The 16,951-nt window shown below is 35.8% G+C and overlaps 1 protein-coding gene across 3 annotated transcripts in view; it reads left to right on the top strand.

Annotated features, from left to right (window-relative positions):
- SKAP1 (src kinase associated phosphoprotein 1) overlaps nt 1-16,951 on the top strand; it is a 281,287-nt gene that overhangs the window by 70,344 nt on the left and 193,992 nt on the right. For all 3 annotated transcript variants that reach the window (XR_014014007.1, XM_081219315.1, XM_081219314.1), the window contains exon 4: nt 10,248-10,364. Coding sequence is in view for 2 of the 3 variants with exons in the window: in XM_081219315.1 (XP_081075441.1) it covers nt 10,248-10,364 (117 nt within the window). In the remaining variant the exon portion in view is untranslated. The remainder of the gene's footprint in view (nt 1-10,247; nt 10,365-16,951) is intronic.

The following is a 16,951-nucleotide window of genomic DNA, read 5'->3' as shown; positions in this document are numbered from 1 at the left end:
AGGTGGACATATACACACACATTGTTTTTGAAGTTAATTACTGACTTTGATACCTTTTCAAATATTTTACTTCCTATACATCTACTGGTTGGGTTTTTTTAAGGGTGGAATAATGCAATGATGCATTTTAAAATTAATGCACTGTTTGGCAACTACTGTCAAAGAGAGTTATTTTTTTAAATAAAAGGACTCACTTTTTTTCTTTTTAACATTAAAATTTTCTAAGATTTTTATGTCCTTTGTAAATGTCCTATCCTAGGATATAAGGTCTTGAGGCATAAGAAAAAGAACTGACTTTCATGCAGGCAAAAGAAGAAATCATTTGAATCAGATGCTGCTGCCTTCTGTATTCCCTACACAATATATTATACACAAGGATGTTCATTTGTAGCTTCTTTGGAATAGCAAAGACTCCAAACAGCCTAAATGTTCAGCAATAGGGAACTAGTTAAAAAAAGTATGTTACATGCATTTAATAGAGTGCTGCATAGAGATTAAAGGAATACATATGTGTATCATGGAGATCTCTCCAAGGCATATTGTTAAATGAAGAGGGCAATTTGGACAGCGCACACACACACATGAATGTACGTGTGCTTGCTTTTTTTGTGCGTGTAGGCTATTTTTGGAAGGATATACATGAATCTAACAGTGGTAGTCCTGTTGAGGGGGCTATCAGTGTGAGTACAGAGAGAATCTTCATTATTTATATATTTTGGTACTATTTGAATTTTCACCATGTGCATGAATTATTTTTTTTGGCTAAAAGTTAGTTAAAATAAAAGCGAGATAAATCTATTTGTGCTGCTATGAAGCAACCTCCAAGATAAATAATTAGGAGGAAAAGCAGGATACAGAACAGGACAGATGGTACCATTTGTTTAAAAAAAAGACATACTACCCTCACAGACATTTCTTACATTTAGATAGAAAATTCATAGAATACCCAAGAAACATAACAATGGTTGCTCCTGGAGAGAAGAACCAAGAGAAGGGAGGGAAGATGAGCTTTCATTACATGCCTTCTTACAATGTTTGAAATTTTTGCTCTGGGCATACTTAACTTTTTTATTTAATAAAGCTTACTATAGTTAACAATATTGTATTGTGTACTTGAAAGTTGGTAAGAGAGTAGATCTTAAAAGTTCTCATCATAAGAAAAAAATTGTAGCTATGTGAGGTGATGGATGTTGACTAAACTTACAGTCTTGGAGGGGGGAGTCTTTTCTGTTAATATATTTTCAATTCATTAAAGGATATGGAAAATCCAAAAAATTTTTCTCAATATATACATGTATTAAATCACTACGCTGTACATCTAAAACTAATAAAATATGTTAATTACATATCAATAAAACCGGGACGAAAAAGAAGCGTACCAAAAAAACTTGATTTAACACGGTAGCTTTTTTTCAGTATATTCATAATTTGGTAGTTTATACCCATTCATGCTTTTTCCTTCTTATTTATTTTTGTATATGAATTTATAGGCAAGATCCTGATGATGATATAAAATAGCAGCATTCTCTGTTGTTTTGTGTTTGGGAACCAGTAGTATATAGGTGTGTTGAGTTAACTTAGCACTTATAAGTGAATTTTAAAATAAATAATAAAATAGCATCATATAATACCCATGGTAATGATAAAGAATACCTTTTTTACCCTATCTTAGTCTTTCTTTTTTCCATATGTGCTAATTAAAAGTTCATAGAACTTCTGACCCTTGTCATTATGTAGATTGCAAAGAAAATAAAGTAATTGATAAATTAATGACTGCTTTAAGTTTATTCGATTAGGCTGGAAACTTCTGTTGAGGAAAAAAACTTATAAACTGTTTCTTTTAGATAGAATTATTCCTGGACCAATACAAAAAATCAGGTAAAGAGTACAGTTCCTGAACATAGAATCTTGGCATAAGAATTAATTTACCTCAAGAATTGTGCCTCTAAAGAATTTTCATGCGTTGGACACAAAGTATTGAGAGAAATGTCTGGTTAATTTGAATACAAAATTTTGGGTGTTTCTGCATAAAACTCTTTGTGAATAAGCCCTTGGACTTGAAACCCAGTGAATTTGTTTGATATTTGGAGACTAAAAAAGGTGATGGTTAAGCCCAATTCTATTATAAAGCATTTCACTGTGCTTCCCATCAGCACATACTTCTCTTGGAAACTCATTTAATAGTTATTGTTTACTGGGCTCTGTCCTACTAAAACAGTAAAGGAACTGTTAAGTTTTGTACAAGGGGATTTATATGATGTGTAAAATAAAGATTCCAATCACTGCTAACTCTTGTGAGGCAAAGAGTGGAAGAAACAATCTTAACACACACTTGCCAGCTTAGAAAGTTCTTGATCATAGTTCATCTCTAAAAGGTATTTTCCTAAACTTACAAAGGGATACCAATTACTTTCCTTAAGATTAGTGCAGTTTCCTTGTTAGTGGTACCCCAATAAAGAAGGAAAAATAAATTTTAAATATAAGGAGATACTTTTCCATGTGAAACTTCTGTTCCAAAAGGGACCAACATTGAACAGAACTGTTGATGGTGAGAGGTTTTGGTTGTTGATGTTGTTGTTACACGTATGTTGTTTTCATACGTGAACAGGAGTTCCTATGCGGGGGGGGCACGGGGAGGCCAAATCTTGTCACCCTTTGCCATTCCAGCTTTAGTGGTGTTGGAGGTCTATATTACTCACAAAGAAAACCCACTTTTTCTTCAGTATGTTAAAAGCCATTTCACATTTTCAGGCCTGCTTATCTTACCCATAATCCACTCTTTATTATATGTTGTTTTACTTTTACGTCTTGGTCTTTTGTAAAAACTTTTCTTATATCTACCTGTAGCCTGTAGATCATGTCGTCCCATTCTTCTTTAGCAGAAGATATTGGAATCCAACTGGCCTTATAGTTTCTTTCAAGAAGAAGTAATGTAAACTGATTGGGATATCATCGATCCTAGTATGCATCAGGACAGGAAGTGGGTGCTAAGGTCTACTACAATTTGTTATTTGGGAGAAAGGAAAAGAGTGGAAGAGAAAGATAAATCATTAGTAATAAAATTGCTACATTCCTGGCTAATTACATATTTTTGAAGTATTTTCCTACTGTGAGACTTAAGCATGATGGTGCCAGAAAGGAAATGCATTCTACAACTAGGCCAGGTCAAAGCTATATTTGGGTGCAGAACATGTTGGCTCACTTTCTATGAAGCAGCATCAAAATACCCAGGAGCCAATAAAATCACACAGAAGGTGCTGGAAAAAAATTCAAAGTATTGATCTGACTAAACCCAAAGTGTTGTGTTAAATTTTGTTAGCATGAGGTTCATGCTAAAAAGTAGTATTTTTAAAAAATCACTGCAACAATGCTACTACAGTACATTTGAACCTATGAATTGGACCAGCGCCTTCTTGACCAAATCATTGACCACATTTGACTTTCTCTATTAATTCCATGCCTAATGTGACTACAGTATTCCTACTACTTATAATAATTTTTACTTTTTTTTTTTTTTTGCGGTACGCGGGCCTCTCACTGTTGTGGCCTCTCCCGTTGCAGAGCACAGGCTCTGGACGCGCAGGCTCAGCGGCCATGGTTCACGGGCCTAGCTGCTCCGCGGCATGTGGGATCTTCCCAGACCAGGGCACGAACCCATGTCCCCTGCATCGTCAGGTGGACTCTCAACCACTGCGCCACCAGGGAAGCTCCTATACTTTTGATTATAGTTCATTACCTTACTGAAATAAAAAAATACTAATTAATAGCACATGCCATAAATTCAAGTCATTGGCTGTCATTCAGTATGCTTTGCCTTTGAGTAATGATTGTCATTTATAAAGCATGCAGATTTGGAGACTGTACAGCTCAGTGGATTAGAACAAGAGCTTAGCAATCAGACAAGGTGGTGTCAAATCCTGGCACTGCCACTTATGAGTCACTTGTATGACTTTGGGTAAGTTGTTTAATCTCTGTGTCTCAATTTCTTTGTCTGCAACTTTGGGTTAATAATATATAATTAATAACATATCACAGGATTATTTTGAGGATTAAATGAGATAGTACATAAAGGGTCTTGACCTAAAGCCTATAACCAGTAAGAGCTTAGTAAGCTATTATATTTTTATTATTACTATACCTGCTTTCTCCTGTAAGTCAAAACATGTCAAAAATTCAGTTGAATAGCTTCATAGTAAGACTTAAACACTGAGAATACAGTGGAAAACAGAATGATGAACTAATAATTCCAGGTTAAGATTGCCTGGTTGCCATATAATAAATGCATTCATTTTACAGTGTATCTGCATACTGCCAAATACCTAGGTTTACGTGTTTTGAATTCTGTCAAAATCATATTACTATTGAAAATATTCTAACTCAGCAGGTTCCATTTTAGTAGCAGTTGAACAATAACAGTGGTAAATGGAATGTGTTACTGTAAAGCTGGAATGATGGCTGACAGGCTGTAATTTGCTTTATGAAGTGTGCGTTGTCACATATACAATTATCTGGCTTATATTTGTTGCTGTCAGCCCTCCAGTTTGTTAATGTCCAGGAGTTATGCCTTTATGTGAAACTTAAGAAGGGTTAAAAATCTCAGCATTTTCCTGGGGAGGGGAGGGGAAGGAGCAGGGGGTTCACACAGTGGCTACCTTCTTTTTTCCTTTTTTTGAGGAACTAGGGTGATGCTACACACTGCAGCCCACCCTACTGGTCAAAATGAAAAACTGCATCATACATGATTTTTTTTTTTTTTTTTTAAAGGAGGGAGAAAAAATGAACTTTTCTATTGGCTCCCCTGGGCATTTTCCTCTCCAACTCACCACTGACAGATGTAGTTCCTTTTGGAAATATTATTAAACTATGCTGCCCTTTTTGTTGTTAAATTCACAGGTGTTGTAGTGATTGTGCTCTAAGCATCCAATCAATTTGATTTCATTTCTTATCATTTAGACTGTGCTGTCTCTGCAAATGAGATCCCTAAAGGTTCTTAAGAAGTCTGTTACTCTTTTCGTGATTGTACGATTAGTAAACAGTATCCTAAGCTAAAAACTGAGTCATCAGCTCGACTTATTTCTTGTACATTCAAGATCTAGTTAGAGCAACTTTTGAGAAGAATGATAAATGGAAACTTTCTTTACTTGGCCCATCATTTGTTCTGTAGACTTAATGACATTCAGTACTATTATACTCACTGCCAGGGCCTTGGGAAAAAAAAGAATATTTATACATTGAGTTATGGCTAGGTGTAGGAGACAAAAAAAAAGATGGGCAAGAAGTCAGACTGTCTAGAACAGAGAAGAATTTGAGACCTTCACTCTACATGGATTAATCACAAGAACTAACCACGCAAATCCAAATGGATCTTTAGAAATCGGTGAAGCCTCTAATATGTTCTGTGGGAAACGCCATACATTTTCTAATGCATGAGTATGTGCAGAATGGTTGTCTAATTTATAAAGGAAGTGTCGACAGAACTTTAGCTTTGGTGTTACAAATGTGCTGCATACTGTGTTTACATGTGAATAACATTTCACATATGTACGCTTAGATTCGTGTTATATTCAGTAACTTAGATGAACGGTTATAATAAGGAATAATAAGCTGCAGTTTTACTAATCTTACCTTAGTTCACCTTTGGAAACTGCACTACTAGGAAATTGGTCCATGAAAATCTGGCAATATTAATGCTATCAAGCATGAAAACTAACTGGATTTGGATCAGGGACCTTTATTTATAGCATTTTATTTAGGATTTATTAGTTTAAAGAAGGAGCTTTGCGTCTCATGGGTTCTTAAATGTTAAATAGGGTCAGAAGTCATGTGTTCCCTTCTAATGGCAGCAATAAAAACAAAAACAAAAAAAAAAGCAGACAATTTTACATTAAATTCCCTTATGTTATCCAAAGATAACTTGGTGAAGTAATAGCAAACCCTAGAAAATTTTCAACCATGCCATATAAACAGTTGGTTGCAGATGTGAATAAAGTGTTTACAATATAGCTTATAATTAATTAGAAGAAAAGTAAGTGTTGATGACTTCATACTAACATAAAAAAACACATTGATCCTTTACGAATTGAATAAGCAAACATATATGTTTTTCCTATTTGTTATTCTTATGTTATTTTTTATGCTTAAACTGCTTTCTGTCTTTTTTTCATTTTTTTCTCATTTCTAATTAAAATCATCATTATGGCCTGTTTTTGTCCCTAAATAGTACCTGCAAGTTCAGAATTAGATGGGTTTGCTGTGAGTCAAAATAGTTACAAGGGGAACATCATCATGGTTCATTTTCCCCCCTGTTTTGTTTGGAATTGAATTAGGAAATGAAAGTTTTTAGCAGTTTAATTGACTTCTCCAAAAAGTTTATGAAGCGGGCTTCCCTGGTGGCGCAGTGGTTGAGAGTCCGCCTGCCGATGCAGGGGACACGGGTTCGTGCCCCGGTCTGGGAAGATCCCACATGCCGCAAAGCGGCTGGGCCTGTGAGCCATGGCCACTGGGCTTGCGCGTCCGGAGCCTGTGCTCCACAACGGGGGAGGCCACAGCAGTGAGAGGCCCGCGTACAGCCAAAAAAAAAAAAAAAGTTTATGAAGCAGCAACAGCTGGTTGAATCCATGGCAGAAAAAGCCAACTTCTAGTGGCTAAGCTATTGTTTCAGAATTAAGGGAGAAAACTCATTAGCTGTTACTGAAAACACAGAATAAAAACAAATAGCACAGAAACCCTAGCAAATAATTACCTTATACCTGACACAAAGCTGCTTTATCTTTCTGCTCCAACCCTCAGAAATTCCCAACTTACCACTCTATGGAGCATGAATGAAATTGAGTTTGACTCTAAGGAAAGAACAATAGAGAAATCATCCTCCTTGTAGGCCCCTCAGCATGATATTCAGTGGAGACTCTGCCACTGAATATACTAAGGGGTGTATCTAGTGCCCAATTCTTATGACACTTAGGATAGAGGAGCAAACAACCAGCTAATAGCAGGTGAACCCTTGATATAGTTCCCCCAGATCTTGTTTAGAAATACAAAAGGAAGGGACTGGAGGTAGTGGATGTGATTAATGGAGATATTGTGTGTTAGGATATATATATGGATAGAAATATATTGATTCTGAGCAAGTTGCAATGGGAAAGTGTGTCTCTAGTGGCAAGGGGTCTTGCTTGTGAGAAAGCCACTCAGAGCAGATGGAATTCTAAGCCCTAATTGTGGAACTGGTGAGTGGAAATGTCTGTCACTATATTTTGTGATCATTTATGTCTGATCCCACTGGACTATGGATGTGGCCACTTGGAACTGCGATTATAAGAGCTGTAGATGAAACCAGAGATCACTTGAGATTATGTTTTAAGGAAAAATGATGTTCTAAACTTCAACAAATCCAAAATGACCACAGTAATTGCTGGTTCTTCCATAAAATTTTTCACCCATGCATCTTGAGTAGCTGTAATCATTTTAATTACACGGGAGTGTCTATTTATACAGTGTCACAGGCTTTTTTTCTGTGTGTGCCCAAGGGAGTTGGGCCACTTGATAAGACACTGAAAACACTTATAGCAACATTTCCATCATCGGGAACTAATTACACTTGGATGTAAAACATATTTCTAAATGTTTCCCCCTTTGCAACCATTTTTAGTACTGACCTAGGCTCTGTTTTTGCTGCATGGAGTTGGATACCTTTGTTGTATACTTGATGGAGTCATGGTCTTTCATTTAGCACAGAGGTAGCTGCTAAAAGCCCACCTTGGTAACTATATTTAGATACCATAGGAATCACATGGAAGTGACTTTTCCATCTGATGTTAGTAAATCAGATGGCAGGTATTTTGGATAAGACTTTAAAAATTGAATCCCTAAATGTAACTGGATTGGATCCTGGGACAGAAAAAGGACATTAGTAGAAAAACTGGTGAAATCCAAGTAAAGTCTGTAGTTCAGTTAATAGCGATGTACCAATGCTAATTTCTTGGTTTTGACAAGTATACACTAGTTATGTAAGAAGTTAACATTGGGGAAACTGGTTGAACAGTATATAGGAACTCTTTGTACTGTCTTTGCAATACTTATAATAAATATAAAACTATGTGAAAATTTAAAAGTTCATTAAAAAAAAAAAACAACAGTAGGGCTACCCTGGTGGCGCAGTGGTTGAGAGTCCACCTGACGATGCAGGGGACATGGGTTCGTGCCCTGGTCTGGGAAGATCCCACATGCCGCGGAGCAGCTGGGCCCGTGAGCCATGGCGGCTGAGCCTGCGCGTCCGGAGCCTGTGCTCCGCAACGGGAGAGGCCACAACAGTGAGAGGCCCGCGTACCGCAAAAATAAATAAATAAATAAAACAAAGCCCCTCCTTAAGACTTGCTTTAAAAAAAAAAAAAAAAAAGCCTGGACTGCTAAAATATGTAAGAGTAAATTTGTCAAATTTTTGAAGCATGCAGAAAACTTTGAGTCTAAAGTGATAGCTGATAAATAATGCTCAGTATATCCTACAAATGTTTAATTTTGCTTGGTAACCCAAACTACTACTTTTTTTAATGGATTTTGGTTTGGCTCAGAAATTTTAAATTCCTTTAACCTCACAGCTCACTTTGGGGTTACCTGCCAGGCAGTCCATTTAGATTGTCTTGATAATGTAATTTCAGTAAATTTGCAGTTGTGTTAAGTGGGATAGGGAGGGTGGGAGGGATACGCAAGAGGGAGGAGATATGGGGATATATGTATACGTATAGCTGATTCACTTCGTTATACAGCAGAAACTAACACACCATTGTGAAGCAATTATACTCCAATAAAGATGTTTAAAAAAGAAATTTGAGTATGTTAACCCTCCGTTCAGTATTTGAAAATTTTTCTGCTTATAATAGAAATTTCACAGTGGTACTTTAGTAAAACTATAAGCTTTGTGTCTTGATCAAATAACCTAGTAAAGTAGAGCATTTCTTTTGGTTCCAACCAGTGACTGTTGTGTGAGGTTGTTTGTTTTTTTAATTTTACTTTTATTTTCCACAGTAAACTCCATGGTTTATTTTTAAAGTCCTATATCTGCAGGTGTTCAACTCAGTTATGGACATCTACCTACCATTGAGCGTATGTAGAAGAGTCTAGATATGATCATCTAATTTATGGAAAGAGAAGGCTACAGTGATTCGCTTTTAATCATTTTATATACTCCCTATCCTTCTGGTTTAATTATAGGAAATAAACCTTTAAAGTGAGGCAATACAGATTCTATGTAGGTTGTAGTTTGGTTTCACTGCTCCCTAGTTGAAATCCAGGGCCCAAACTCTACAGTGTTTACTGAGATTAGCACTGGCGATTTCCTTTGGAAATTAGTATTTGAGATAATATTAAATTCAGTTGAAAATCCTCTTTTCAAGTTTGTGAAATGAACTGAGCAGCTGTTGGTGTCCTTTTATCAGCAGACTGTACCTCTGTTTGGGGGATTTTAAGGAAAGCCATTTGCAGTGCATAGCCTTTTCTTCTGGTTTCTGAATGAACTAACATCTTCCTTCTAAACCTTTTAAAGTATCATAATAGCATGGGCCACTTCTACAAAATATAATCCAGTGTATGTTGAAAACACCCAAAAGAGATTAGCATTGTTTTAATTGCATAACTCGGTATTGTATATATATTGCCTTTCATCGAAACCATTTTACAGAACAACTATTACCTTCATAGGGCTTTTAGAATTCCTAAGAGGTTGGTTGCATAGACTGTAAACTAGAATTATAAAGAGAACTTCCTTAAGATTGCAAAACAAGTAGCAATTTAAATTGGAATAGTCCAGCTTCTCTCTAATTTTACTTCTCTTATTTTTCAAAGAAGGAAAGAATATTGACCTTGCTACATTATATTATGTATAGAAGTTTAAACCTTTATGTAATTTATTCTATTTCATTTGGAAATAGAGGCATTCAAGGTAAAGGTTGTAATTGATGGGATATTGATATAGCTATGTTTTCGTTTTAAGTGTGATGGAGAAGTTTCTTTCTGTGGCAAAAGTTCTCCTCATTTTAAGCCAACAGTTTCTAAGTTCTAGTTAGTTAGTCAAATGGAAAATTTCCCATCCAGGTAGGTTGGTTCTTGAATTTATTTATGTTTCTCTTGTGTTAATGGATAGTGGCCACGTCCATCAAGTAAAATATACATATTTTTTGGTGAATACCAGAAGGAATCTACAAAGACTTTTATAAAGATGTCAAAAGTATGACCTTTTTTCTTTCTTTGTCCCTCAGGGGGAGACCAAGCTGAAAATTACCTTGGACAGGACAGCTCCGATGATAATCACAGTGGAACTCATGGCCCTTCTCTCACATCAGATGCACCTTTTTTGTCAGATTATCAGGATGAGGGTGAGTGTCATCTTTCTGGCTTTAGGATGACCATACTTTTATACTTTTTGTCCTGGCTTCGTTGCCTTTGGTCATTTTCAATCCAGCAGCCTTTAGGAGGTTCTCTGTATTGGTAAACACTGGTTCGCAAAGAACAATTATTTGTTTCATTATGGTGCTGATCCTCCTAGGTAATTCAATAGTTCTGAAGTTAATGTACTTAGGGAAACACTAATTCCATATTGGAGCAGGAAGACATCATTATTGATCTTTCTATAAGAACTGTAGCTGAAAAGCCAAGAGGGCATTTTAAGATTGCAGAGCCCATTTTACCATTCTTTCAGCTTTTTTAGCTTCACTGAGTTTCATGAGAATTAGAGCTTTCATTTAATGATTATTAGTTTATTGATTTATTGTGGATTATTTGAGACCCTTGAGCTTATCATATTATAATAAGATGTCATTTTTACCCATGCTTTCACATACCTCTGACCATATTGGTGTTGCTCAAGGGGAAGGGAAGGCCACAAGAACCATAATTCAAATCTTCCTGGAGCATCAATTTTATTTGGAGATTTGGGAATGGGAAGAGTTACTTAATTCAGCCCTTATAAACATTGTATTAGAAACACATTGGTATGTAACAGAGTGGAATGAAAATATATATGAATTTTTAAGATACATGAATATAAAAGTTTTGGCGTGGTGGCTGCCAGTTTCTGGCTCAGGCTCAGCTATTCCAGGGGTGGGAGGTTCACAGTGCCTCTTCTGGCATTTGGCCGCTTGACCAGAAGGTTTGATCATCACTGATACACATGGTTATCTTATCAAAGTCTCTCTTGTGCCTTTGCAGTGTGGGTGGGGGGGAGGTAGAAATGCTTCTAAACTGGATATTAAATTGAAAGCTTATTATTCACTTAGGGATTGGGAGTAAAGTTGGTAAATTATTCCTTAGTTTTCTTTATTAGTCTGTGATCTTTCTATTTATTTTTCTTCCAAATTTTCCTCCGACTTTGGCATTTTCCAAGTGTTCATAATCCCCACCTTCCCTTCTCTTTCTAATTTATCACTAATTCTTATTTCATTTGGCCCTTTCAGTGATTCATATTTTCTCCCTTTCATTGAATTGATAACCACCAAATGAGAACTATGGATTCAGTCACACAGAAACAGTGTATTTTGCTTGAGCTTTGTGTACTAGCACAATTAGTAATACCCAAGTTTTAGAAATTGGGCCTTAATGTGAGATCTGTATATTGGTTCAGGTAAAAACATTGTTTGGACTGAAAGCTTAATAATTACATTGGTAGCTGATTAATAATTATAGAAAATTAACAGTGCAAAACATTTAAAAAATCAACCTTTCATTTGTTTTTGATCAATCTAATGCTTGACAGAATTAGAACAATAGTACCTCATTAATGCATAGGTCACTTATTTGGTATTTCCAACTTTCCCAAACACAGCTGAGAACACAATAAGTAAGCCAGAAAGACCTCTAAGTGAAAATAAATGTTCCTGAGTCCCAGGTTAACATTTATGTACCCTACTCCTGGGAAAGCCCCTGAGGCCCTCACTGGGGATTCCTCTTCTTACAAATGTCTAACCATTACAATGTTTTGATTTCTCAGCCTACACAGTAGAGTGAAGCATCCAGTTAGAAGAAAAAGTACTGTAAAGGCCTCAATTAACAAATAACATTGAGGAAAGAAACACGAAAACAATTAAAATTTGTTATAGAAAACAAAATCTATAAATAAAACTTTTTTTTTTTTTTTTTTTTTGGCTGTACCGCATGGCTTGTGGGATCTTAGTTCCCTGACCAGGGATCGAACCGTTGCCCTCAACAGTGAAAGTGTGGAGTTCCAACCACTGGACTGCCAGGGAATTGCCACAAAATTTATATAAGACCTAAACAAACATAGTAGCCTGGGGACATATTGTACTGGAGAGAGAAATGACCCGAACTCTCCCCTAAGAGCTCAGTACCTTAATAAGGTAAAACTTTTAGCTAGCTTTTATTGAGCACTTACTATATGCCTTGCATTTGTGTTCTAAGTACTTTGCATTTATCACCATTTAATCCTCAGAACAGCCCTAAGAAGTAGGTATTAGAATTATCCTCAATTTACAGATAAGGAAACTGAGACCTAGGGAAGTTAACTTGCAAACTGAGACCTAGGGAAGTTAAGTTATGTAAGATCGAATAGCTAGTAAGTAGTATTACCAGGGTTTAGGTCTACGCAGTCTTGTTCTAGGACCTCTGCTCATAACCACTCTGCTATCCTTACCACTGTGCTTATCTGAGTTATCAAAAAAGATGGGGGCTTCCCTGGTGGTGCAGTGGTTGAGAGTCCGCCTGCCAATGCAGGGGACACGGGTTCGTGCCCCGGTCCGGGAAGATCCCACATTGCCGCGGAGTGGCTGGGCCCGTGAGCCATGGCCGCTGAGCCTGCGCGTCCGGAGCCTGTGCTCCGCAACGGGAGAAGCCACAACAGTGAAAGGCCCGCGTACCAGAAAAAAAAAAAAAAAAGATGGATTCATATTCCAGATATTTTGGTTAAGACTGTATAGATACACATAGTATGTTTAAAATATTTTCATTAAAAATAGTTGAAATTAGGGCTTCCCTGGTGGCGCAGTGGTTGAGAGTCTGCCTGCCGATGCAGGGGACGTGGGTTCGTGCCCCAGTCTGGGAAGATCCCACATGCCGCGGAGCGGCTGGGCCCATGAGCCATGGCCACTGGGCCTGCGTGTCCGGAGCCTGTGCTCCGCAACGGGAGAGGCCACAACAGTGAGAGGCCCGTGTACCGAAAAAAAATAAATAAATAAAAAATAAAAATAGTTGAAATTAAAGAAAGTAATTAGTGTTGAAAGATGTAAACCTATTACCTGGAAAATTCCATAGTGGAAACTTTGTTCCATAATAGTTCCCCAATAGTATTAATACTAGTAAAATTTTACTTAATAGATTTTTATTTTCAGTTCTGTGCATACAAGTTAACAGAATTCCCAAAGTGACACTGTCAGTGGTAGAGGTAGGAATAGACTTGTTTGTGTTAAAAATTTGACTGTAGGTTGATGAGATAATGTTTAAATATGAGTTGCTGCAAAGCATTGAATCTAGCACAGTGCCTGGTGCATAATAGGCACAATAAATGTTTGTTTCCTTCCCCTGAAAAATAAAGATATGTACATTTCCTGTGAAATTAAAGAGAAGCTTATAAAGATGTTAAAATTTTAAGTAAACTTTATATCCTATTTAACTGGATTGCACCATTATGGAGAACAGTAATACTTGATATGCTATTTATTCATTATTTTAACAAATACTTATTTAGAGATTACAAGGTAATAGCAAGGCACTGTGCTAAGCTGTTAGTGAAATAGGCAGTAAAAAGTCAAACACAGTCCCTGCCCTCATGGAGCTGTCCATCTCATTGGGAAAACACACTATTAACAAGTTGACCAATGGACAAATGGACAAAGGGTGATCCTTTAGGAAGAAAAGATTTTTCTAAAATTTTCTTTGTGGTGACATTATTTTAGACTTCTGGAATTTTTATTTTTATTAGAAAAATGGAAGGTCACTGTTAAAATATTTCAGCTTTGTTGCTTTCCACCTATAGCCAGAGCAGTGTCCTAAACGAGCAACGATGCAAGGACACACAGTCTGACCCATTTGCCCATAACTCCAGTGATGAGAAGCAGTAACCATGGTACATGTCGTGTTTGGGTCATGCTTTTGTGAAAACTACAAAGAGCTCTAGAAGAATATAGAAACCTGGCCAGGTGCACTGCATACAATAAAAACCAAGGTTACAGGCTAAACCATGCATAACAATGAGAGCATGTTGCTACCTAATCACAATTCCTCTCCCCTTCCTTAGTAAGTGGTGTCAGTCTGAGAATGTCAGGCTATAGCCTATGGGGAGACACCTACAAATAAGAGCATAACCCCATCATTAGGAGTGAAAACTTGCTAACAAGTAATAATATTTAGATTTACAGACTTAGGAAGGCATTGTTTCTACCATATTGAAGGAAAAAAATTTAGTATGAAACATTCAATACAATAACTATACAAAAGCCAGCCAACTATGAAGCTCAAGATCTGATTGCTTTCATCGTCCAAAATGTACAATATATTTTAATGTGTCTATAAATTTATTTCATTAGTATTCTGAAGAACCCCCAGGTACATACATTTTTTAAAGATGGGTTAGGGAAAATAATTGTTCTATAAAAGGGTATAGTAACTCCTTCTCAAAGAAAAGGAAAAAATAAAATTATTTTATAAGGGAAGAAACCTAAAAATCTATAATACTGTATTATGTATCATGTATTATTACATTCTAATTAAAGAAAAGGTAATGAATGGTATTGGGCAGATATGTCTGGGAAGAAGCGAGAAAGAATGTTTTTATAATTTATTTTTACATCGGGATGTTTAAAGGTTAGAAAACGTTCTTATTCTCCAGCAAAATGAAAAATAGAATTGGAAAAGTAAAGACCTGTAATAAGTGAAGAGCCTTTATTGACCAATTTATTAAATGCTACTTGATTTAAAAGAAATTTTAGACCTGTTAATGTACCAGTAGTGGCCATTTTCAACTCCATGACTTTTCTGAAAGATACATTTAAAAACATAGAATATTTTGAAAATAAAGAGAATCAGTTTTTTATGGCTTTATTTTTAGCACTTTTTAAAAACATTTCTCTGCTTTCAACTTGGTTCTGAAATAGAAGTCAGTTTTGGATTTAATATTATGAATAACAGACTAGCTTTTGTTGATCATTGTATGTTTTATTTCTATAATAATAAAAACAGGAATAAGAAATTATTTTAATATCTTCTCTAAGGGAAAGAAGAATATATTTTAAACAAAACTTTTATTATTGTGAAATTAAAATGAAAGTTTGATTTATTGATTAGATTTTTGTGGCTGGAATTCATGCTTATCTTAAGTTTCTTTGTACCAAAATTAGAATCTTAGAGTCTGAGAGCTGGAAAAGATGATGGTCATCTAGTAACAGGAACAATTTATTGAGCACTTACTATGCTGTACTAAGTGCTTTTCGTGGATTATCTCATTTAATTCTCAAACCAGCTCAGAGAGGAAGGAACTGTTATCCCCATTTTACAGATAAAGAAATTAAATGAATTGGCCAAGGATGACATGCCTAATCTATGGGAGGTAGTGGGTGGGGGTAGGATTCCAGTAGATTCCAAAGCTGCTGCTTTTTGAAGACCTCTGATTAGCTTGTTGTTTGCCTTCTGAAACACCCACTCTTATGGGCTTTATGTATCATTCTCTTATTGCTTTTATTTCACCGAATATAATGTTTATTTAAAAATAAATGTGTTCAAATGTAGTTATCCTGTAAAAGCTGCTTTACTGCATCGTGCAAAATTTGATATGCACTAATTTCATTATAATTCATAATTCCATTCTAAGTATTTTGTAATTTCTTTTTTGATATCCTTTTTAACCTATGTGTTATTTAGAAGCGTTTTTGTGTGTTTTTTCCTGGTCTTTGTTTTGATTTGTTTTAGTTTCTAGGGATTTTTAAATCTGCTTTTTTAATTTTTTAATTTTTATTTTTCTAATTTTATTATGTAAGAGCCTAAAAACGTAATATATACTATTTATATTCTTTAGACTTTATTGAGACTTCTTTTGTCGCCTAGTAATAGTTTATGCTTATGTGCTATGTGCCTCCTGAAGTATTCATTGAATACACTCTTAACTTTTTCTGTACTTGTAAATAATGTTCTTCAGATCTTTTGTATCCTAGCTTTCCTTTTATCTGCTGGAAAGCTTGTGTTAAAATTTCCCATTATAGTTGTAGATTTATCCATTTTCCCCTGTTTTGTTTTACATTCTCAAGGTCATGTTTTAGATACCTATAAAGAGGTCTAATTATTTTAAAAGGTTTCCTCTTATTGAGCTGAAATCCTATCCCTAGAACTTCTGCTAATTAAGCTAGTTTTGCCATCTAAGTCTACTCATAGCACCCCTGATAGACTTTATATTCAATGAGGGTAAGAAATGTTTGTTCACAAGCCAGTCTGAGACCCCATTGCTAAGAATTGTGTATAAGGCCTGATTTTACTGTATAAATTATATTGTTTCACAGAATAAGTAAACTGTACTTCTTACAGTGTTTACAGAGGTATGTGAATTAATGGTGCGGTGATTAGTAGTAAGTGACCTCTCTGATCAGGTAAACCTTAGGCTGAATACTGCTGACAGCTTTGGAGGAAAATGCGTGTGTTTTATGGCTGCTTTACTTGGAACGTTAGAAACCTATTGCAGGCTCAGTCATTGGTACCCTGGTAGGTTGAAAGAGTTCATGACTTAAAAACAGCAAGCCATTTGCTTCCTTCTCACAGACGGGGTCAAGCCCATTACTTTCTTCGTGTGTATTTTTCTTAAATTACACAAACTATATGAACATATTTAGAGTTGTTAGTTCCTTTTTATTCTATTATGTGAAGATAATGAAAGTGACTCAGATAGTCCCTCTCCATATATGATTATGTAAATAAACATACATACATTCAAACAAGCATTTATCTCATTTTCTTTTTATTCTTCAGACAC

This window comes from Mesoplodon bidens (genome assembly GCF_964165515.1).
Source record: "Mesoplodon bidens genome assembly, chromosome: 19".
Taxonomy (NCBI): domain Eukaryota; kingdom Metazoa; phylum Chordata; class Mammalia; order Artiodactyla; family Ziphiidae; genus Mesoplodon; species Mesoplodon bidens.
This window is presented reverse-complemented; position numbering and strand designations above follow the sequence as displayed.